Below are 24,136 nucleotides of genomic sequence, written 5' to 3'. Positions count from 1 at the left end.
TGGCATCAAGAACACTACTCACTGATCTTCTCCACGAGGTTCTTTACGCATTCCAAGGTAGAGAGCTCTTCAATGAACTTCATGAGCACATGTTCGACAACTCTCCACTCGACAATCATTACATACACCTTGTCAGAAGTGTTGCAGAAAATTACATCAACATGCGCTTGTTTCATGTTGGCAAGCAGGCAACCGAGAGCCTGCACACTGCTCAGGTCCGGCAGATGTTTAAAAAAAATAACTCAATTCAAGGGGCAGTGACTGATGCGACAGTGAGAATTCAAAAATCAGACTTGGTTTTCGTCAGCACATGTCTTAATTTACCGTAGAGTATGAATGCAACCAGCCCATTGGGGTCCCATGCTTCATGTTGACACTGCAGCTTGCTGCCGCAATATGAGCTGAATAAGAATCTTACATGTAACAGACTTTCATGTCTGACTTTGTCAGAATAAAATTCTATTCAAACGGCCGCTCACAGATTAGAGTACATTACAACCTGTCATACTGAGTATTGAAAAGAATAGCTTTTTAATGTGAATGCGTCATGTAAACCACCGACTTAGGCTCATGCTTGATGGCAGTCACTGTCAGTTTTTTCAGGAGTAATCAGGGTTTTGATTTAGCTTGATTGCTACTGAATCAACCAGAAATTACCTGCTTCCTAAAATCAGATTTTCGTCTTTTGTGGTAAATGAACAATACGCACACTTTAAAAAAGAAGTCAGTTAAGTAAAATCAGTACATGTCCAGAGCGCAAATGCTAGTTCTTGTTCATGAATCTATATGCTGTAGATTCACAGATGGACATGTACTATTGGTCACTGATGTTCAAGAATAGGGGCTGCAGTTAGCAGTCTCCCATAGCTTTCTTTACAGCGTGCCAGCACTACTGTCCTTTAGGGTACAGGGTGACTGAAGTATCTGGTATTTTGTAAAAAAATATGGAGTGCATGTTTTTCATACTATAGAAGCCAGAATAATCAAGAGAGTAATTAGTGTACCATACTTACAATTTTAGTTATAGATATTCAACACAACTGAAGGTGATTTCGGCCTTTCAAAGTAATAGTGTCAAAAGGGGGTGATCATCCCACTGCACGCAGCAACAGAGTAAGCACTAGCATATAAGTTTTGCAACAAATTCATGTTCTTAAATGATGAAAACACTTTTCCACATGCACTTGGTACATTCATGCATACAATGGACACCTTATCATTCTACCAGCCGTAATTTGTACATTATATTAAACATTCTTTAGCTGTCATCATGCCTTAGTTGTGCACAGCTCAAATGCCCGACTTATGTGCAGACTATGTTGGTTGGCTCGTGGTTTTGACAAATATAAAACAGCATGTGCACACAAGTACCACATAGTACACAACAAACAGAACAGAAAATTAGACAGAAAACTATGCTATTTCTATACTGTTTCAGGCTAGGCAGATAAGAGTCAAATATAACAATGCAACAATAGAAACAGTGTCAGCAGGGTGCTCTCTTTCTTTACATATATTACAGAAAGGAATACATGAAGCAGAGGGGAGGAAAATGATTCACTTTTTCCACTAGCTGCGACAACTGTTACCAATTTTTCAAGTCACTTCCATGCAGTGCTCCAATTACTTTGCATTTGCATCGCTTAAATTTTATCAACTTTGTGATGCAGAAACAACTACCGAGAAATGAAAGCTTTCACACAATTTGGCAAGATCGGTCCACAAATATTTTTCTGTCTCAAAGCCCCCATTTACTGCCTTCCTATATATGTTTTACTCTCTCTGTTCGAATGGTTCATGGTTGCAAAGTGATGTAATTCAGTTGTGCATTTCTTCTTCTGGTCTTTTTTGTTGAATCCTTTTTATGTGTGTTCTCCTTCCATGTGTTATCACTTTTGTTAAAAGATTTTGCTTGCTTCAGGTAGCAAGCTATGTTTTGTAATAAGTGTTATGCTGTATCAAACCTTTTTAAAGCTCATATTTTGATTGTCCAATAATATACAAATTTTGGACTTCATTATTCTGTTTAATCAGCTGAATGCAAGAAAGTGCAACTCGGCGAGGTGGTCGCGAGGGTCGACTCGGCATCTCGGTAAACGGTAAGTTGCGAGGTACACTCAATCTTACAGAGGCGTGGCCTTACACTTCACCACCCTTAAGCCTCCTAAACCCGGCTATGTGTCCTTACGCTCGCACAACAGCACTCGATCGAGACAGCAGCGCGGGTCGGTCGATCCACTGGGTCCATATCGGAGAAAACTTTCACGCAGTTGACATATCGCTCGCACAGCGTACAGTAAACATGGTACGCTTCAGACTGCTTCGCGTATCGCTTTGCTGACGGATACCATCGCATGCGGCGCGGCTTCCTTGGCACTGCACGCTTCGGTGAGCACACCGCGGCCCACGCATATCGGTCGCCACCAGTTGTGACCGTCATGCATAGGGGAATGTAGACGCAACGGGTATGCTTACAAGGACACGGTCTGGACGAGTTTGTATTTATTCGTGGTTAAAACAGCGCGGGAAAAATACACAAAAATGAAGGAACACGCAGAACACGTATTCACACACAAAACAATTAAGCGCCGACTCGCACTTTTTCTTCCCGCGCTGCTGTAACCATAAACCAGCGTGTCACCGTCGTCTATCGCTTTATGAGCCGTCGGCACTGTCAATTTCTCCTTGGAACAAGGCTAGCAGCGTTGAGGGACGCAACCGCACAAAGCCGAAAGAAGAATAGCGCCAAGCCAAGCCTTTTCAGAGAAAGCTGTCGCGGGCTTCCAAAACAACCGCTTTCGTCAAGACGGCATCCTGAATGAACTAAGCGCACAGCAATGAAGACCAGCACCGACTACAGGCCTCTGGAACTTTGTGCCTCCCGCGGACCACAACGATTGAATAAAAATGCGAATTTCCAACTCTACTCGACCGGTCTGCCGACATGGGTGATGCGTGAAGCAGACGACGCCGCTGCGCCCAACGCTGCTATTGGCTGCGCCATCGGCCAACAAATCCCAGTAGGCCTTGCAAAACCACGTGACTTTCTGCACGTTTTTTGTCATGCGGCTTGGACAGCGAGGGCCTCTCCTATGGTTTCCTTCCTCCGTGTGATAGTGATAAATCATCCCGCGCGGCGCCGAACCACTCCGACACCCGCAGTTGACGACAGTGGCGTCACGCACGCGAGCCAATCAGGAGGCGCACGACAGTGACGTCACGAGACCAATCAAGAGGCCTGAAAGCTGGGACAGTTTCTGCTAACGGCAGATGACCTTGACAATGAGCCATTAAACGCTTCCGCCTTAATATCGTGCATGATCCACGCAGTACACGTGCAATCATTTTGTGCATACTTTGCACGCAACACAGATGTATGGCTTATTGCTTGTGGGGGTTTAACGTCTCTGAGACTGACAGACACGCACAAACGACGACACCATTGTTTCGGGTTATACAGTGACGACTGATATTTCTGCCATAGGGTTCTCCTTGACGAGCGAGTGTACATCACAAAAGTTGCCATATTACAAACTAGAACACGCTAAGATGAAGTTTCTTCATACTGCCCCTGGAATGAGCCTCAGGTCATTCGTACATAGGTTATAAGGGGTACAGCAACTAGACTGGTCTTCTGAGGATGGTTCCACTAGGTAGGCGCTCCACGCAGGCTCTAATGGGCCCATCTCAGCCGATAAACGAGCCGTCCATTTCCCCTATTTTAAACAGCTGTATTAGCAAATGAGGCTGGTCAACTAACACGAGAGTTCCTTTGTGCAAGGCACTGGATGAACTTGGAACGGCAAGATGTGCGGAACGAAGACTAGTGAGGCACTCTCGTTGTCACTTACGCCAGAAGTGATTAGCTAAACGTCGATATCGCCAGCAACAAGTTAGCTGACTTGTTGATGAAGGTGTTGATTCTAGGCTACAGCCACAGGGGAGGAATGTAAAACGCTTTCCCTTGAGAAAACTGGATGGCTATGTGTAAAGTAAAACAGCTTAAAATAAAGCCCTTGTATTCTTCTCTCCCCGAAACCAATGCCTCCACGTAAAATTGCAGCAGCAGCCTTTCAAGACGGAACCCCTGGATCTCGGTCGGCCTGGCCGAGACGACCCAGACGATGCAATGACCTACGTCTAACAGTCCGTAAAAAATGTAGAGCTTAAGCGGTTCAATTTCTAGCCGTATTGTGAGGGAAAAGTGTAAAATTTGAAGGATTGGGCGGATTTGAACAGAACGCCAAGTAATCAACAGTGACACAGGGGGCATTTCATTCACTGTAATATTTGGGACTATCTCCCTGGTTCAGATCCTACGTTGCATTTCTGAGTTTGCCAACATCTCAAGGCGTAACTAGCGATGTGTGAAAGGCGGCACAGGCTCACAAAATTAGGCGAGTGTCTTGAATCATAAAAGGGAAGTAGTCTCTCCTGGGCTCTGGCACCGAGCAATCGCTTCTGCACGAATGTCACTCCACAGGTGCATAAATGAAGCCTGATCCCCCTTTTTTAATATTTTCTGCTCTAGGCGGCTCAGTAATTCAGGTGTGAAGTATTCCTTCCAACTTCCTATCGTGGCACCTTGGACGATGGCGTACTTGGTTTTGTCTCCTTTGTAGCCGCTCTTGCTAATAGGACTTTTTGTGGTGAGCACTCCATTCCACTCCTCACTGTCGACCCCTTGGAAGTCGAACACAACGACTTTCCTCATATTTTCTGGCTTGCACGATTCTAGCACTCTCTGCAGTGCCTGCTCGTCCTCTTCTAGTGCGCGGCCGTAGCTTTCGCTAAGAAAGTGAGCCAGCCTGAGTACAGTGCTTCGCGTGTCTTTCTTGAGTTCCTCATAAGTGAGAAAAAAGACGTTTGGCTCGTCCTTCAATGCATACCCCGACGCCACGTGATCAAAGTAGTCCCCGTATCCCACGTCACCTTCGATGAAAGCTTCAAAGAACTCTTCGAACGTTCCGTCTAGGAATTGGGCGACGCTGACGTCAGTCACTATGTGGAACTGCGAGACACACACGTCCCAGGGGTTGCGAGCCATGTATATGTACTTGGCTGCCGGGTTCATGGTCTCCCGTTCAAGTTGGTGATGCGTAAAAAACAACCTCAGTGGGAAATCTGGCTTCCAGTCAGACCAGTCCGTGTACTCAAGCGCGCGGTAGTTGCGCGTGAAATCGTTGTATGTAGTGATGGGATTGCCTTTGTTCACAATGAACTGTGTGACAAACTGGAGCCAATGAGAGCCGCTTCTTGGATACGTGCTCTGCAAGACGTCACCGCTGGAAGCCCTGAAGGTGAGGCTTCTTCTAATCATGTCCGGATTAGACCAAGGGCATCTAGGCACACCATCAACCATGAGGCGGTACGGCCTACGGCCTGGCATGGCTGTAAGTGTCCTGGAGGGCCGGCTCTGGAAACGAAAGGGGATTTTTGGTTCAGGTTCAAAAAGTTTACCCTAAAATGAAGCTTTAGGCAACGGATTTTATTGCATTGAGAATTTCACGATGAACGCGTGGTTGCAATTCAAAGATGACATAAAGACTTGTTAAATCAGAAGCTATCTGTGAGACTAAAGATGGGAATAGATGCAAAACGCATGCAAACTGATTTTCCAGTCCGTGAAGCAATGAAAAGTTTAATATCTTATCGCAGGGAATACCAGGAGAAAATGTAACCCCCGGCTGCGGCAGAAACCCCGCAGGAACTGTTTGGTTTCAAGTGCATATAAAGTCGCAAGTGCTGCCATAAAGATGTATTTTACGGAAGGTTTGGCAAGAACAGTAATACGTCCGCCATGTCCACAGCGCTCATTCGTTACTCATACCGGGCGCGGCTGGCAAAGGGCAGTGTAAATTGGAGGGACATGGGAGAGGCCTTTGCCCTGCAGTGGGTGTAGTCGGGCTGATGATGATGATGTCCAAATATTGCAGGCTCTCTATTAGTCATGAATTCAGGATAAGTGCGAGTAGAACGGCTTTTGTATGGTGATCGCCTTAAATACGCATGTATCTTTGCTGGAACCACACATATATCGTTACGGATAGCCGTAGCACGCTTTCTGGAGGCCACGATGTATGTGCATTTTACATGGCTTACGGGTGCGGCGCCCCGCTAGCCTTCGCACTAAAGTGAAGTACAACTTCTTGTATATGACTTTTAATTGTGAGGCAACTGTGGAATATTGTAAGTTGCTGTTATGAACATGTTTATGGGAATATGGTCTAACCTTTCAATCTGTAGCAAAAGCTTGTTTTGAAAGTTTATGTGGTGCTCACATCAAGTAATTAAGGCTGTTACAGAAAACCAGTAAGGCGCGTTTTTGACAACGATTAGCAGAAAACTAGAAGCGTGCCGAGGTGGAATCTTCGCATATATTGATTCTAGGCGTGTGATCTTATATTGCAAAAAAAATTAGTTCATAAAAGACTTCCCGTTCAAATATTTTCTCGTAAAGGATTTCTCGTGTGCGGTGCTTATCGCGGGTGGCTTTAATTTTAACGCTAATAGATCTCATCGCCTCTACCGCATACCCAGCTGAGCTAACGATAGATATCTGGGCAATTTTTTGTCTGTGTTGCTTGTGGCGTCAAAGCGAGCATTTTCTTTTGTGCTTTGAGAGCGTTGCGGCCTTATAAACTAAATTTCAAGAGCATCTTCATCCCTTAGAAAGTAAAATAAAGTACTCCAAAGGCCCTATTCCTTAAACTGTTCTTTTTAAAATAGCCGTGTCGCGTCTTGCTGGTCCCCTGTCACTGGTCACTCAGATATACCCGGGGCTTTCAAGCATCTGTGGAAAGCGACCCAGTCATTAGCTAGAAGGGGACCAAAGCTCACCGTTGGCTGCATATCGCAGCCAATGGCAGCCAGTGGCAAGGTCCGGTCACCTGCTGTGGACTGAGCGCAGCGATGCACCTCACCAGTGGCTGTGTATTGCATTCAGTTCCAGCCAACAGCGAGGTCCGGTCGTCAACCACCCAATGGCCGAGTCCTTTCCATAGACGCTTGAAAGCCGCGGGTATATCTCTGCGACCAATGACAGAGGACCAGACGGACGCAAAATCGCCATTTTAAAAAGTACAGCTTATAGAATACGGCCCCAAGTTTACTTCAGATATTCCTTTGGGCTTGAGCTTCTGGCTTCTTCTATTGTTTCTGCCGAGCTGTCCAAGGGGTAGGCTTTGCACGCCTTCTCGAAATGTATGAGCATTATGGAGTAACATCCCGTGTATACTTAGAGGAACGTAATGTGACTAGTTCACATGACGATGAATAATCCGAGAAGCGTTGTTCTTAAGTGAAATTTGAATACGAACACCACATTCTTTTAGACCGCAGAAAGGCACAGTATTCAGCTCTAGTCTGCGTCGAGGTATGTCTAAGATATTTTGTTCTGGGGTAAGCATTGAAGTACAATCGGCATACGAACTGCTAGGAAAGTACCAGCCAATCCAGCTGCTTTCCTTGACACCGCCTGGAATTACACTGCAAAAGTGGCGACTAAAAATAGTAATCATTTACGTTTGGCTACGGAGGCATCACGAAATGCAGCCATGTTCAGCAGATATTTACAGTGCAGTAATCTTAATTGGTTTTTGCGTCATTAACAGCAGAGAGTTGTCTTTTTCACGGGCTGGGGAACTCATACTTTTATCGCAAGAAAAATTTTCAGTACAAAACTAATATCTGACGAAGATGCTCAAAGCGCGGAAGTGAGGGTCACAAGGCCCCGAAATCGGATATAGTTAGGGTGGTATGGCTCTGGACACAGAACAATATGCGAGCTTTATACTATTCAAACACTTCATTCAACTACCTCCCAGATAGCTCGCAAGTTCAGATGCATTACTCGGCACAACGAAGGTATGAGAGAAGAGGAAGCCCTTAGACTAGCCCAAGCCTCAATTATTAGTAGGTTCACCTATAGATTCTTTTCATACAAACATCGAACAGAAGAAGCCAAAATTCGTGCCATCATGAGAGGTGCCTACTGAAAAACGCTTGGCCTCCCTACAACCACTTTAAACGAGCGGACAGCAGCCCGTAACATTCACATAACCTATTAAGATCTCACAGATGCGATCCTCGTCTCTCAGAACAGAAGGCAGTAATCCACGGCACCAGGCACAGCCATCCTTCAAAGGACTAGCACTCAGGAAGATTGCAAAGTTTCGGAAGCCAAACACTAACGCATCACAGCATCATTTAATGGTTGCTCCAATACCTAAACATATGTACTATGAGCAAGGCTAGAATGAAGCATTTGCAGTAAAAACTCTATAATGACATTTATGGCACCACGCGGGAATTGCGGCATATGTGGATGGGGACGCATGCGTGATAATTGCAGTAGATCAAGTATACAAGCCATTAGAAACAGCCTGCATTAGGGCAGTAAGCCCTGCTGCTGCTTCAGCCCTAGCTTTCGTTTTTGGTTTTAAACACCAAAACGGGCTCGGTAAAACAGCCCACGTTATAATACACTACGAGTAAAAGCGCCGTTGTCACCCCATTTACAAGAACACAACAGTATTACTTGGACACTAGGTCATGCTGGGCTAGAAGGCAATGAGGGGGCTCCAAATCGGACTCGAGCGCTTTTTAACTGAGCTGGTCCTTTCCATTCTGACCTTACACCCGTTCCGTCCACGTATAGCGGACGAGTAGAAACGCTACGTACTAAGCGAAGGAAATATCCTCCACCGCACAAAAAGCTAAGCACAGCAGATGCTGTGGCCTGGAACCAAATACAAACTCATTTCGAACCCTACATAATTACAGCAAAACGTATCCCCTGACACCTGCCCCTCATAAAACACAAGTCCGCACTTTTCCAAGTTTCGCGGTGGTTTTCGGACAAACCTGAACGTTTAAAGTTCAACTAAAGCTCATTGATGAGATTCGTGAAGCAGCTCGAACCACTGGAGTTCTGTAATAAGCACTACACCTTCGTGATAATACAGCAACTCTCAACGTCACTTTCTCGATGAAGTTTATGAAGTTTAGAGCAAGTTCAAAAACACGTAAACTAGGCAACAGATTGCCATCGAATGATACAGAAAGCAGCCCACAAGTGAAACTGCTCGCAGAGTGATTTTGCGAATGCTCAATTGTAGCTAAGCTTTACTATATAATCGGGAAATTTCGTGAGGCCAGCTTACCCTTTCAGATTGCTTCGTCAGTTGGAGCCTTTCCGCTGCCCAGCAGGTTGAGAAACCAGCTATTTTCCTAAAATCACGAGTGAAAGCGCTTCTTTTTAAGCCAGTTTATGTGCAACAGCTGTGGCGAATCCCACGCGCATGATGAGGCACATCCCGCTCCAGCGCAGTGACCTCAAGGCATGGGGTATGAAAGAGTTCGCAGCTGTAAAGTTCGTTGAATTTTGCGGCGATGGGAAGCCTGACAGTTGTGCCATATGTGACCACCATATTTTTTTACCGTAGAATGCGCCTGTTGTGAGCGTGTTAGATGGCATCGAAAAAATTGGGAGCTGAAAAATGAATCCGCACTGCCGCCACTCTTCTTCCCTAGTTCGCCGTGGTTGTGAACATGACATCCTTCTCTTTATAATTTTCGGTCTTTCAGGCGCATGCGTTAAGTCGGCATGTGTGGTATTTAACACGACATCGTTAAGGGTTTTGTTCAGCGGGAAAAGCTGCATAGGTAGTCGGTCCTGTGCCGAGAGACTCCGGATAGGTCCAAATCTGGATATGCTACACGTGCAGCGACGGAATTGAAATATGTGTCAAACATTAGAAAACTGGTGATAAGAAGGCCGAAACATGACAAACGCCATTAGGACATGCGTATAGAATATAAAATTCGTATAGAAAGAAAATGAGCTGCACTGAAAAAAAATCTAGTGTAATTAGCTGGGCATGGAAGCCCTGATTCTTGCGTAGGGAGTAAGACACGCTACCCCTAGGCCGCACAGGAGCGTTCGTACGAGTTAGTTGAAGTGGGGCTTTACATGTGGCGTGTGGCTTTTCATTGTACATGGAAACAGTGTCCGTGTCTCTGTGGGAAACAAGAGCCGCTGATGGGACCTATTAATGCTGTCTCGTCATACCCTAAATAGCGCAGGTTAAGGTGCTATTTTTGCTGCTCATGCAGTGATTGACAGTGGGTCTTATTAGAGTTTATAAAAGGGATGGGATTGGTTTTAGTGGTAAATGTACAGCAGACAAGAAACTTGTTTGTGTCCGTTAGCAGATAATTTTTTTTCTCTTTTTGCGCAAGTATTACATACAGGCGACCTGCTCGCCGCGACACACTTTCGGTCGAGGCGCGAAGTCGTGCATAACGTCGTAGATCAACATGTGGGTAATTATTCAAAACTGTTACGTGGAGGTTCGATAACGCAGTAACCCTTTTGCCGCTGATTGTCCTCTAAACGCTGCTGCATGTGAGCGTCAGTGGTATGGCTTCTTCTGATGACTTACTAACGCATGCCAGTAGTCTATTTTTAATAACTGAATTAGTTATGGGCAGCGCTATCCCTCCCACCTCCACCTTCCCGTTTGAAACGTTCATGATTATTCTAGCAGTTGCGTATGCTTTCTGCATACTTAAAGGGGCCCTGAAACACCTTCCGAGAAGAGCACATCAACTTGCTCGATTACTACATTGCGTTGCCATGAGCACTGGAGACAAATAATGCAATCCTGCACGAATAATAATAATTGGTTTTTGGGGAAAGGAAATGGCGCAGTATCTGTCTCGTATATCTTCGGACACCTGAACCGCGCCGTAAGGGAAGGGATAAAGGAGGGAGTGAAAGAAGAAAGGTAGAATAGGTGCCGTAGTGGAGGGCTCCGGAATAATTTCGACCACCTGGGGATCTTTAACGTGCACTGACATCGCACAGCACACGGGCGCCATAGCGTTTTTCCTCCATAAAAACGCAGCCGCCGCGGTCGGGTTCGAACCCGGGAACTCCGGATCAGTAGTCGAGCGCCCTAACCACTGAGCCACCGCGGCGGGGTCACGAAGCAGAGAACCCACAATCTGGCGCGAAAGTCGGCGAGCCCTTCTCGGCAATTTTTTCACGCTCGCACCCTCCTCCATCACTCGCACCTGCGTAAGCAAGTTGAGAGGTGGCTATTGGTTAGATTATACGTCAGGCAGCTACCATGGCCACGGTCAATTAGCTGCGTAGTTTCAACTGGTCAGGGATCTCCGCCCCCGGGGGTGGAGCTGGCAGAGGAGCGCCAACCTTCAAGCGTTCAAACAATGACGAGGGGAGAGGAAAAGGCGCGAAGACACTGAAATTCAAACTTTGACTACAGATAAGCGCATTAAAAAAAGTTGTTGCTGCAGAAAATTGGTGAAGTGGCGTGATTTAACATCCCAGGCATACCACAGCTTTATTAGAGCTCTTTCTGGGCCGCTTTAATACGAAATTTGATGTATTTTCATGAAGCACTAAGGTACTTTTGCGTAAAACTCTCGCAAAAGACATCAACGTATGAATACGTAGGCTGTACGACATCATGCACAAGATGAGGAAACCGTACAAAGCAAGCAAATGAAAATCACATAAATTTAACGAAAAGAATGCTGATTAAATAATTTTTAAATCGAAAGTTTTACTACTCCCCTCCGTAGCTTCTTCGCCGTGCGCGCAAGTTTGACCTTGAACTGAGGCGAAACCACGTGACAGCCATTTCGTCACTCAGACGCCTCCGCCGCGGAAACCGAGCGCTCGCCTGTTTCCGTAGACTGCCGGCGTTCGTTCTGTTATTGGCGTTGGCATTGACAGCGTTATACACTCGGAAAATTTTGATGAAAAGAAGGGCGCATAGCTAGCTACCTAAGTCAGTGGACGCCTCAATAGCTCTTTGAGGTACGTGGCGGTGGTGAGAAAGAGAGAGAGAGATGTGGGCTGCATGCGTTAGCGCTGACAACGTTCTGGCAGACAAGCGGCACTGCAGCAATGGGCCGCAGCGTTAATCGGGTGACCAACCTCTCGCGGTCACACATTAACTTCCACCTACCAGGCTGGCCGCACTGCCTATCGAATGTGCAGAACGCACTCAACGTCACAAACGCCAAGCCATGTCTACTTGCCGTGACCAACCTCTCGCAGTCACACATTAACTTCCACCTACCAGGCTGGCCGCACTGCCTATCGAGTGTGCAGAACGCACTCAACGTCACAAACGCCAAGCCATGTCTACTTGCCGGATACACCACAGCTTTCGATTTTTAACCAGGTTCAGCAGTAGTTAAAACGCCGATAATTGTGTTTTGAAGCGAAAAGCTTCACTACGTTAGTCAACACCGGGCTTCGCGCGAGCCGGCTTATGTCGGAGCACGAATGACGTCACGCACGGCGCAGGTGGCCGTCGCCGCCGACTCCGTCGCCTTTCCTCTCGCGCTCCCTAGTCACGCCGAGCCACAGGTGTTCCGCCACTACGCAGCGCCGCGCTTTTCCTCAAAATGAAACTTTCAGTTTTCAGTTTTGTCTTTCTTCTTTCTCTCCCTCCTTTATTCCTTCCTTTACGGCGCGGTTCGAGTGTCCACCGAGATATGTGAGACGGTTACTGTGCCATTTCCTTTCCTCAAGAACCAAACAAAACAAGTGAGAGGACGGCGTTCATAGAATTCATTTGCGTTGACATCTTTGCTAAAGCTGTTCATTTTCACGAAAGGAAAGGCGCACAACCGGCTCCGTGGGTGAGTGGAGATCACAATCTCGCTTTCATTTACATGGCGTTGGTGTCAAAAGACTACGTTGATAGCGATCCGCACAGTGGATAGGCAGCGCGCCTTCCTACCTCCCTGGGAGATCGCATGCAGGTAATGGTTGATCGCGAGAGATTGATCACCAAATGAACGCTGTGGCCTAGGTATTGCTGCAGTGCCGCACGTAAACCGCAACGCTGTCAGCGCTTATTCATTCATTCCACATCTCTCTCTCACCAGGAATCAAAGCACGAATGAGGAGTCCACATATCCAGGGAGCCAGTTATGCGCCCTTCCTTTGCTCAAAGCCATCGCCGTCTAGATCATTGTCAAAGCCAACGCCAATGAATACCGTGAACGCCGATATATTTCGCTTTGTATATCCTGGAATAGCTGAGCTAATCTACATTATTTTCTTACATTGCGCGAGCTTCATATTCTGAAAATTTTTCACGGTTGGAGCACGTGAAAACATCTTTCCGAGGACATCGTTAATAAAAGTTCTTGCTCAAGAAGAAAGAGATAGAGAGAGAAAGAAGTTGTAGAGGAAAGGCAGGGAGGCTAACCAGCACAATGCTCCGGTTGGCTACCCTGCACTAAGAGAGAGGGATGAGGGGGGCGTAAAAGAATAAGAAGTGTAAAAATGCGGTCCATAGCAAGCACGACAGGCAATGACACAAGCACTGTAAGTCACAGGCCACCGCAGCTGTAGCCTGCACACCTTGAGGGCTGCCGACTGCTGCGGCCTGAGTGGAAAAGATCGAGGGCCCTCCATCACAAGGCAGCGCAGACGTTTCAATGTGAAGAAAGGGTGCTTGCCGTTGAGGCTAATAATGTTGATGACATCGTAAGCATCGGACTTTTTCTCGGAAGGATGAGACTGGAGGAATCGGGCTAGCTTCAACTTGAATCTTATTTAGGTAGCTTTCACACATTCTGAAGCAGATTGTGTGAACCTTGGCCCATATGTAATGCACGCGCTGTTTTTCATTGATCGTTGATCAGCGTTAGTGAAGACGTTCTTCTTACTTTCTCTTCGGCTATCAGCCGTAGTGCTGGTGCTTGAGTTAAGAGTAAAGAAAATGAGGAAATATGAAAAGAAGGAGCTACGAACCTAAACCATGCACACTAATTATTATTTATTACTGCCTCAAAGGCCCCATTGAAGGGGTAATACATGAGGGGGTGTTAAGTTCAGTAGTACATTTATTCGATGGACGATCTGAATGACAATGAGTTGACCAGATACACGATGGCGTTTGGCAGGTCATTCCAGTCCCTTGCTGTATGAACGAAAAATGATGACAGATGCGCAGAAGCGTGGGCAGGGTGAAGGTAGACGACCTTTCCGTGGTTTGTGCGTTTGGAGATGCGATGTGCGGGGCTGATAATAGAGTTGAGATGTGGATGATGATAGAATTTATGAAACAGACACAGTCTGGGAATTTTCGCTAAATTTGTGAGATGAGCATTGCGTTCTAGTGAAGTTGCAATTACATGATAAGAATAGGCTGGGAAGGTGAAACAAGATGAGGGATTTTGTATCGATCAGAGAGTAGTGGAAAGGTTATTTTGATGAGGGTGCCAGATTGCGCATGCATATTCTAATTTTGGACGGATAAGTGTTTAGTAAGCAAGGGATTTCACTGATGGGGGTGCTAGTCGCAGGGTTTGTCGAAAGTAACCAAGGACGCGATTGGCCTCGTGAGTAACTAGAGATATATGAAAAGACCAATTTAGATCAGGTGTCAAATGGATGCCTAAATACTTGTAAGTTGATACTAAAGCAATTTCTGCATTCCCGATCAGATATCTTGAGGATGGTTGTGAATGACGTCGGTGGAATGATAGCAGAGATGTTTTTTCACATTTAAGGACATTAACCATGTATTACACCAGGTTATTACGTGCTTTGTGTCAGTCTGAAGAAGCAAAATGTCATCGCTGTTAGCTAAAGGCGATAGATAAAGCCATCATTAGGGATTATGCAAATCTAAGAACATATGTTAGCAGGCAAATCATTAATATATATGAGAAAAAGAAGGGGTCCCCAGATATAACAGAGGAATAACAACATGAACATATATTAGCAGAAGCAAACTGTTATCGATTAGTGAGAAAGCAGCATATCAAATTAAAAAGAGACTCGGTAAAGTTTTAGGAATAGCCGTTTGTGAGGAACTTTGTCAAAAGCTCTTTCAAAATGGAGGAAGAGGGCGTCAATAGGAATGTTGAGGTTAATGCTAGAGCTAAGCTGGGCCGTTAATAAAGAGGGCTAACTGTGTTTCGCAAGATAAACGTTTTAGGAAGCCATGTTGGTTAGGGCGGAAAAAGTTGACGGACACTAGGGATTTTACATTTTGAGAGAAAATGATATCTTCCATTAGTTTAGAAGTGAAATATGTGATATATATCGGTCAATAATTATGGCGATAAGATGAAGGCCCTTTTTTGGGGACTGATATAACCTTGCCTATTTGCAAGTCATGGGGTATCGTGGCTGATATAAGGGCTTGCTGAAAGATATGAGACAATATGGCGCTAGCTGCATGCTTTGTATTTTTTAACACTTTAGTATTAATTCCGTCAAAACCAGCTGAGGAGGTTAATCTTATAGTCGAATATTTTGACAATACCATCAGGTTAGAAGCTGAAGTACGGCATAGGTGGTAAGTTAAAGAAAGGGCCATCGGGTAAATCGTTATCCGGTTCGTGAGTGAAAACTGAGCTTAATGATAAATTCAAAACTTCCTCAACGTCATGATCTTCAATTGCATTATTATCATCGTTACACAGTGTGATATTTCTGGTGGGGGTAGGATTGATACATTTTCAGAATTGACACGTGTTTGCACGAATCATGTCGGATAGAGTAGAAAGTAGAAGAAAAAAATGAGTGTTTTGTTTTGTATACTTGCAGTCTATAGGATCTTTCAGCTTCGTAATAATTTTGCCACGTGTTGGGGTTATTGGTTTTTTCGGCGGATCGGAAAAGTCTTTTCTTTTTGTTATTCATGCGCTTTAGCACGGAACTGAACCAAATAATTAATGGCGTGTGGTTACGTTGATGGTAGATATAAATTTTTCAATTGGAGCGTGCATTTTGTTTTTGAGCAATAGCAAATTAGTTGCAGGAGTGCGACGATAAAAATAGGTAAGAAACCAAGACCAGAACGCATCAAGCTCACTGTTGACGCTCTCATAGTCTCTTTTGCCATGAAATGTGACTGTTTTAGTTATTTTTTGGGGTGCGGTAAGAGAAACGGGGCGTGTACTACTGAGTGGGCACTGATTCCCGGCAGATTCAAGAGTGATATCAAGTTTTTTGTATGTGACATTAGTATCAGGTCTAATATGTTCGATGATTGAGCATTCTGTTTTGTTAGTCTGGTGATCAGTTGGGTCAGGCCAAAAGTGTGACAAGTATTAAAAAAATCGCTCGCACAAGAATTAGTCGTGTCCGTAGCAAGGAACATTACTTGCACAACGTGTTCTGACAGTTGAACAAGCACTCCAAAAAGACGCGGGTTCGATCCCGACCGCGGCGGCCGCATTGCGATAGAGGCGAAATACTAGAGGTCCGTGTGCTGTGCGATGTCAATGTACGTGAAGAACCCTACATGGTCGAAATTATCCGGAGCCCTGCACTGCGGAGTCCCTATGGGTTGAGTGGCTCTCGGACGTTACACCCCATAAACAATAAACCATGTTCGGCGATCAATGAATGACTGTAATGTGTTCGATAGCAACTTAAAATGATGCCCTGCTGTGGTTAATCTTTTCAATTGTGCATTAAGGCTTGATTGACTTTGACGCACACAAGGCCTGTACAGTGCAGCTCATGACGTTTTAGAAATTACATGCTTCACTATCTTTGAGTGCGCCAGCTGAAATGGCAGAGGCTGTTCCGGGAACGAGGTGAAAAAGCCCATATCGTCCCTATGTTGATATCTTTCCTGTCGCAATAAATCATTTGGTTGCTAGTAAGCGGCCCCGCCGCGGTGGCTCAGTGGTTAGGGCGCTCGACTACTGATCCGGAGTTCCCGGGTTTGAACCCGACCGCGGCGGCTGCGTTTTTATGGAGAAAAAACGCTAAGGCGCCCGTGTGCTGTGCGATGTCAGTGCACGTTAAAGATCCCCAGGTGGTCGAAATTATTCCGGAGCCCTCCACTACGGCACCTCTTTCTTCCTTTCTTCTTTCACTCCCTCCTTTACCCTTCCCTTACGGCGCGGTTCAGGTGTCCAACGATATATGAGACAGATACTGCGCCATTTCCTTTCCCCCAAAACCAATTATTATTATTATTATTATTATTGCTAGTAAGAGTATGTGTCTGTGTTATTCTCTGCCGTCCCGTCTGTTAGCGCTGCTCAGTCATTTCCATCGAGCTAGAAGATCGGGTTTAATATGAAAGTTCTGGATTATACCTGTAAACGCGAAAACCCTGCTCAAGACTCCGCTTTTTTTTTTGGTTCAGAAGGTAGCGCCTACGGAATGAACTATTTATTCCACCACCCTAAGTTTTGTGCACTTGAAACTCTTTCAGATTTTCCACAATGGTTTACACCGCGTAATAACGCAACCGCAATATTTTCAGATAATTTTTAGGAAAAAAGTGCTTTTCTCATGCGAACAAATATGGCGGTTGAAATTTCGGCTGCACTGATTAAGCGCTGAAATGTTGGATCTTTTTTTAAAGCGGCGTTAATATGCTGGTAACACTGGTCCAAGATGTCTGTAATCAGCTCACCCCTCGAATACATTCCAGTGAGATGCCATAATGGAACTTTCAGCTTTTTGGGCATGCTTGACATTCGTGCAAATAAAACAGCACAATTTTATCGTCATGGCATTGACGTTTTTTGAATGTTAGCTCTGAAAGAAGCTCCTAACCTGCAGCCACTTGTGCGCCTCACATCTTATGACTAAGTATTTTTTCATACCCTGTGACATTCACATATAATCGACGCTCACCGAAATTCACCCCCAACAGTAAACCGCTTCAGCTCTGTTCTGTTGAAGAACGGCGAGTTTTGACTGGAGCTGAGATATTTCTACATTAGATTCTTTCTCTCAAGTTATGCAATGTTGAGTGTTCCATAGGACGTTGCTGTTTCTTAGCGTTCAATTTGCGGCGGTCAAAAGTTTTGAGGGTCTCCTGATGCTGCTTATCACTAGCTCTGGTGATATTTTTTTAATTATACAGGTGCCAACCAGTCAGCAAAGAAATTTCCTGTCACGCCACCTCCGCTCCTGCTACTAAGAAAAAATCTTGTTTTGAAGCTTTTAACATTGTCAAGAGCACTTTTTTACGAGCAATGTGTTTCTAAAGAGTGCGAGAGAAGAACCTATTAATAAAGAAGCATCAGAGCAATGCTCACATCTTATCCGCCTTTTAATCTATACAATCGATACGCTGGTCCTGTTATTATCTAATATGCTGTGTGCCCACCGTCATGCTGTCGACAAACTGCAAGGTTAAGCTGACCGGGAACAACTATTCAAGGTAGGTTGGCTGCCTTCCAGCTGCTCCAACCGTTGAAATAAGGACGCCCCGGGGCACCGTTCTTATGAGCGTTAAAGTACTTAAAATAGGAAGCTAATCAGCTAGCATGATGTGATATAGGAAAAATACGCGCCAGACGTAAGCTTCATCATTTATTTATTTATTTATTTATTTATTTACAATACTGCCAGTCCCATCAGGGACCATAGCAGGTGGGCGAACAAAAATGACAAACATGATAAAAATTTGAGCCGTGCACTTTGGAATACAAATCAAACACACGTGAACAGAAAGGAACAAGAAAAATACAAGAAAAAGTAAACATTAGCAAGGAAAAATAAAAATACATGTCTAGGAGTCGGGTAGAGCATTGCAATAAGGAATTCAATTAGAGCACATGGGAACACAGCAGCGGAAAAAATAAGACTTTCTTCACAATTAATTAACAATCTAATGAAGTGATGAGAGGCGGTTGAGTATGTCAGTGAAACTGCTTTATTCGTTAATTGATAATGATTCTATCCGTGACGTGAACTGAGATAATGTGGTTGCAGTTATGATTGAGGGATCAAGGCGATTCCATTCTCTGATCACGAGGGGAAAGTACGAATACATGAACGTGTCGTTATGGCATGAGTATTCTGTTATCGCGGCTGCGTGTTTATGCCTCGACGGGCGTGATTGCGAGAAAGATATGTATTTTGATACGTCTATCTTGTAGTAGTTGTGCATCAGGTGAAATAAAAATTTTAGTCGTGCTTGTTGCGCTCTTGATGATAGCGTCTCTAAACCCGAAATAGTTGCGAGGTTAGTTGGTGAATCTGTGCGCTTATATTTGTTGTGTATAAACCGCAAAGCTTTACGCTGTACTTTTTCTAGTTTTGTTACATTAGTCACTGAATGGGGGAACCAAACTGTGTTAGCGTATTCTAAAACTGGTCGAACGAAAGTAGTATATGCGAGAAGCTTTGTCGATGTGGGTGCAAGGCGCAGACATCTTCGAAGAAAAAATAGTTTGCGTAATGCTTTCGAGGTTATGCTAGCAATGTGCGCGTCCCATCTGAGGTCAGAAGTTAGTGTGATGCCTAAGTACTTATGCTGGTGAACTTTCGTCAGTATTCTGCCATTAACAAAGTACGGAAAATCATAAGGTTGCCTTTTTCTTGTTACCGTCATGCAAACAGATTTAGTCGTGTTTACCGTCATTTGCCATGTTTTGCACCATTCGGTTATTTTGTTCAATGAATCGCTGAGTGAAATGTGGTCTTCGTAGCTGTTAATTGTTTTATAGATAATGCAGTCATCGGCGAAGAGTTTGATGTTAGAATCGATATTGTTGGTTATGTCGTTGATGAAAATTAAAAATAACAGTGGCCCCAACACGGATCCTTGAGGTACACCTGATATGACGGGTACTGTCGCAGATTCCATGTTCTGAAACAGTACGAATTGTGTCCGGTTTGATAAGTAATCTGAAATCCAATCTAAAATTTCCCCATCCCCGATGGCACCCCGTAAGTTTGCTATTAATTTGTTGTGGCAGACGCGATCGAATGCTTTAGAAAAGTCCAATAATATAATGTCAGTCTGGCTACAGTTATTGATGGCGAATGCAAGGTCATGCACAACCTCTGTAAGCTGTGTGACGGTTGATAGCCCATGACGGAATCCATGTTGGTTTGGAGATAACAGATTGTGTGTATCAAGGAAGTTTGTTAGGTGTTGAAGGATGATATGCTCGAGCATCTTGCAAGCCGTGCTGGTGAGAGATATTGGTCTATAGTTCGATGGTAATGTGGTGTCTCCTGTTTTGTGTATTGGTATAATCTTTGCCTTCTTCCAGTCGTCCGGTAAAGTTGATGACTCGAGAGATTTACGAAATATTAGACCCAAGTATCTGCTGCACCATTCTGCGTATCGTTTCAAGAAATCGTTTGGGATATTGTCTGGTCCGGGTGATTTTTTAGGGTCAAGCGTGAGTAATAGATTAAAAATTCCGGCATCTGATATGATTAAAGGGTCAATGCGTGATGTTTGATTGCCGTAACAGTCCGGGAGATTACCGTCATCTTTTGTGAAACTTGAGTGAAAAAACGTGTTGTACGCATTAGCATTGTTAGCTCTATCTTCTGGAGACAAGTCGGATAACGGGTTCTTAGTTGGACGGAAATGGTTCCAAAATCTATGCGGGTTGTTTGTCAGAAAGTTAGGCAGTGTTACATTAAAGTAGTATTCCTTGGCCCGTTTGCCTATCTCTCTGAACTTCGCGATTGCGCACGCTAGTTTTGTAGTTTTAGAAGGACATGAACCATGATTTTTGATAGAAATACGCAACCTTTTCACATGACGTTTAGCGTGGATAACATCCCTTGTTACCCATGGACTGTTTCTTTGTGGACGCTTAGTTTTTAGTGGAACATGATTAGTTATGCAGTGTGAAACCATAGTCTTAAAATGAAGCCAAACCCTGTTAATATTGATTGAGGGGTCGGAGACCATTTCACTGAATGCTTCAAATTCATGTGCGAGGTAGGTTAATATGCTGGCATTATCAGCCTTATCGAAGTTCAGTGTTGTCTTTACATCGGATCGTTTTTGTATTGAGCAGTCTAGAGGTAACAAACATAATGGTATGTTGTGATCAGAGATGCCTTCGATGATTTCTGTCTGCGCTTGGTGTACTGGAAAGTGATCACTGATTAGTATAAGATCGAGTATATTGTTTGCTGATCCTTGCTTGCGTGTTGGTTCTAGGATAATTTGGTGGAGATTAAAGGAGAGCATTAAGTCAAAAAGAGCTTCTGAAGATGATGATGTGTGTTGCATAGTTATCCAGTCCACGTCCGGAAGGTTAAAGTCACCCATGAGAATGATTCTAGTGCTGCAAGCATATTGTTGAAGGAAGTCATGAATGACAGAAATGCACTCATCTCCTGAAGAGGGACTCCTATACAAACAGCCTACACAGACAGTAGTATTGTTGCAGAGAAGTCTGCAGAATACGCTTTCAGCACCCGACACATCTGGGAGCATAACAAACGGCAGGGTTTTCTTTATCAAGAGAGCCACACCACCGCCACGGGAGTCTCGGTCTTTCCGAATGACTGAGTAGTTGGGTGGTGCGATTTCATGACTCGAAATTTCTGGTGAAAGCCAAGTCTCCGTGACGGCGACAATATCAGGTTCCCGATCAATTAATAAGTTTTCTAAAGATTCTACTTTGTTTACTATGCTCCTTGCGTTTACATTTATGATGGTCAGTGCTTTAATCGTGCTCTTCCCCGTGTCGTTGGTGGGCTCCTTTTTTCGACTGTCTCCTCCTGCTCTTCGTTTTTTTTCAGCGGAACTTTGTCGTTCGTTTCATGATCCCAAACAAAGGCGCAGCTGTTTATAAATAATTTGTCGAAGGCAAGCGAAACTTTGTCCCCTTTTTGTCGATTTTCTTTGGCACTGTTCCACAGTTTTTTTCTGATTTCTCGAATTCTCGGAGAGAAATCTTCCCCAATGGCATATTTCGTGTCTTTAAGTTTAAAACCTTGCTTCAGTATTGCTGACTTGTTACGGGCATCCAGGAGTTTAAAAATTACCGGTCTATTCTTATTAGCCTGCGGCCTGCCTAACCGGTGAATACGTTCAAAGGCAACTGGATCGAGCTTTAGGGTATCTTGAATGATACTTTTGTTGACAGCCTGCTCCAGAGTTTCGGTTGATTCTTCTTCATCTTCTGGTAGTCCATAAACAATTAAGTTTGATCTCCTGCTTCTGTTCTCAAGATCATTTATCTTTTTTTCCAGTGATTCTATTACGTGATTCATGCGAGAAATCTCAGTTTGACAAGACTGCACTTTAGTTTCTAGAAGTGTTATGGCATCTAACTTGTTTTCGATGTCTGTCAGCCGTTTTTCCTTTATTTCTTTAATATCTTCCGCAATATCCTTCAGTTGTTTAGCGATTTGTGCCATTTCAGGGCCGGGATTTGTTTCGACGTCCCCTGATAACAGGAGGAGTTTGCACAGGAATACAGCAACATCAAACACTTCAAGACACAGCTGCGGGCACGGCAGCACTACCAAGAAACGGTCGCTAGAGCGGAAGCATTTGCCAAAACGCCTGCTCACCTGCACAATGAAGACGAAAGGATTAGCGCACCGCATGCTAGTAGTGCCGCCGAGCCCACTGCCGATGCAATTCCTGGGAAGGGTATATGTAGCCCATTCATGTGGTGGCGCTCCCAGCAGATCATGCGTAGAAAGGTGCTCGCACGTTGCTGCTCCCGGATAATGTGGTCGAAGAAATTCCGCTGACGTCAGGGAATCGCACGCATGGAAACGAGTTCCGTTCACCGGCGAGGTCACCCAGGCTATCTCGGTAGGTTCGATGCCGCTGGCAGTACCGTGAAGAATCAGTCCAAGGGCGAGCTGCACAATGAAGACGAAAGGATTAGCGCACCGCATGCTAGTAGTGCCGCCGAGCCCACTGCCGATGCAATTCCTGGGAAGGGTATATGTAGCCCATTCATGTGGTGGCGCTCCCAGCAGATCATGCGTAGAAAGGTGCTCGCACGTTGCTGCTCCCGGATAATGTGGTCGAAGAAATTCCGCTGACGTCAGGGAATCGCACGCATGGAAACGAGTTCCGTTCACCGGCGAGGTCACCCAGGCTATCTCGGTAGGTTCGATGCCGCTGGCAGTACCGTGAAGAATCAGTCCAAGGGCGAGCTGCACAATGAAGACGAAAGGATTAGCGCACCGCATGCTAGTAGTGCCGCCGAGCCCACTAGACGTAAGCTTATGGATCTAGACGTAAGCTTATCATGGAGCTGTCACTATGAGGTCAATTTAAAGCGGTAGAAAGCCACAATTAGAGCCGTCAAGCGTGAAGTTCTGTTAGCTACATAGGAACCTGTAGGGTCAAATCGTGTCCGTGTGTGCGAGTAGATTCCATAAAACTTCGTTATTGCAGATGTAATTCTGCTCAATTTTCTTTAAATTTTTAAACAAAAGTTTCGCTACTCATTGTCCGTTGCCCCGACTGTTTTGAAACCCTCTCTTTGAATTTACATCAGCTGCATAAACTGTACGCATGATTTTCTTTCCTTCTGTACGATTATAGGTGCTAAAGTTCAGTGGCTTTCTATGGGGCAAATGAAGTGCCTTTAGTCGGCTTATTCTCGAGGTTTTGCCGACTCAAGAAGTGCTGTGGAGAACAGGTAGCTTGGTTAAGAGGAAAAGCAAAAAATGTATTTCTTTTCTCATAATTTTTATGATCTGCAGGAGGCGACATATCTGTTTTCTCCATGTGTAGGTTTAAAAGATGGTTTGGAAATTTTCCCGTCACCAGTGACATAATAGAAGGGGACGTGTTTCTGGGTGTGTTGTTCATTGCGTACTGTAATTACATTTTTTTTGTGCACAGGCTGTGGATAAATTATTGAAAATTTGTAGGAATCTAGCATTGTTATTCGTAATATTTTTGTATAATGTATGTTCACTAACATCCTCTGAATTTCCAGCGTTTTTATTGATAGGAGCTCGTCACTTTACCGCAGTGCGCTGCCTTGAATCTTTTAATAAGCACATCATGGAAAGAAAATCAGGCTCTGCTAGTTTCATAGATATGGACAGCATAATCAGAGCGAGGCTACAACACGCAAGAGAAAACGATATTGTGAAGAAAAGTGGTTAGTGTAAATTACAGGTATGCCCTTACAATTTCGCATTTTTAGCTGTCTTCAGGGGCAGGGTAATGGCGCATTTTACATGTTGCGAGAAACCATGCACAATTACGAAGTGAACAACATGATCCGTCGCATTGCTCAATTATATTAATTCTAGCCTGTTCATTTCCACAAAAGCATGAATCTCTATGTGAAAATGAAAACATGTTGGGGTGCCTATCCCCGCATGTGTATCACAGCAGGTGGATCAAATTTAATGTCA

At 44.7% G+C, this 24,136-nt stretch overlaps 2 protein-coding genes across 2 annotated transcripts; both read right to left on the bottom strand.

Moving 5' to 3' along the window:
• Window positions 1-1,064: 1,064 nt before the first annotated feature.
• On the bottom strand, window positions 1,065-9,293 carry LOC144121660 (sulfotransferase 1B1-like). Its single transcript, XM_077654989.1, has 2 exons — window positions 9,165-9,293; window positions 1,065-5,416 (listed from the first exon to the last, which is right to left on the bottom strand). The coding sequence occupies exon 2, from the start codon at window positions 5,387-5,389 to the stop codon at window positions 4,412-4,414; it is 978 nt and encodes a 325-aa protein (XP_077511115.1). The 5' UTR covers window positions 5,390-5,416; window positions 9,165-9,293; the 3' UTR covers window positions 1,065-4,411.
• Window positions 9,294-20,442: 11,149 nt separating this feature from the next.
• On the bottom strand, window positions 20,443-22,942 carry LOC144118856 (uncharacterized). Its single transcript, XM_077651645.1, has one exon. The coding sequence runs from the start codon at window positions 22,649-22,651 to the stop codon at window positions 21,455-21,457; it is 1,197 nt and encodes a 398-aa protein (XP_077507771.1). The 5' UTR covers window positions 22,652-22,942; the 3' UTR covers window positions 20,443-21,454.
• Window positions 22,943-24,136: the final 1,194 nt, after the last annotated feature.

Source organism: Amblyomma americanum, chromosome 2 (genome assembly GCF_052857255.1).
Source record: "Amblyomma americanum isolate KBUSLIRL-KWMA chromosome 2, ASM5285725v1, whole genome shotgun sequence".
Lineage (NCBI taxonomy): Eukaryota > Metazoa > Arthropoda > Arachnida > Ixodida > Ixodidae > Amblyomma > Amblyomma americanum.
This window is presented reverse-complemented; position numbering and strand designations above follow the sequence as displayed.

Bases quoted from the DNA above. Each gene is read 5' to 3' on its own strand.
- LOC144118856 (XM_077651645.1), bottom strand. From the start codon at position 22,651: ATGCGGTGCGCTAATCCTTTCGTCTTCATTGTGCAGCTCGCCCTTGGA.
- LOC144121660 (XM_077654989.1), bottom strand. From the start codon at position 5,389: ATGCCAGGCCGTAGGCCGTACCGCCTCATGGTTGATGGTGTGCCTAGA.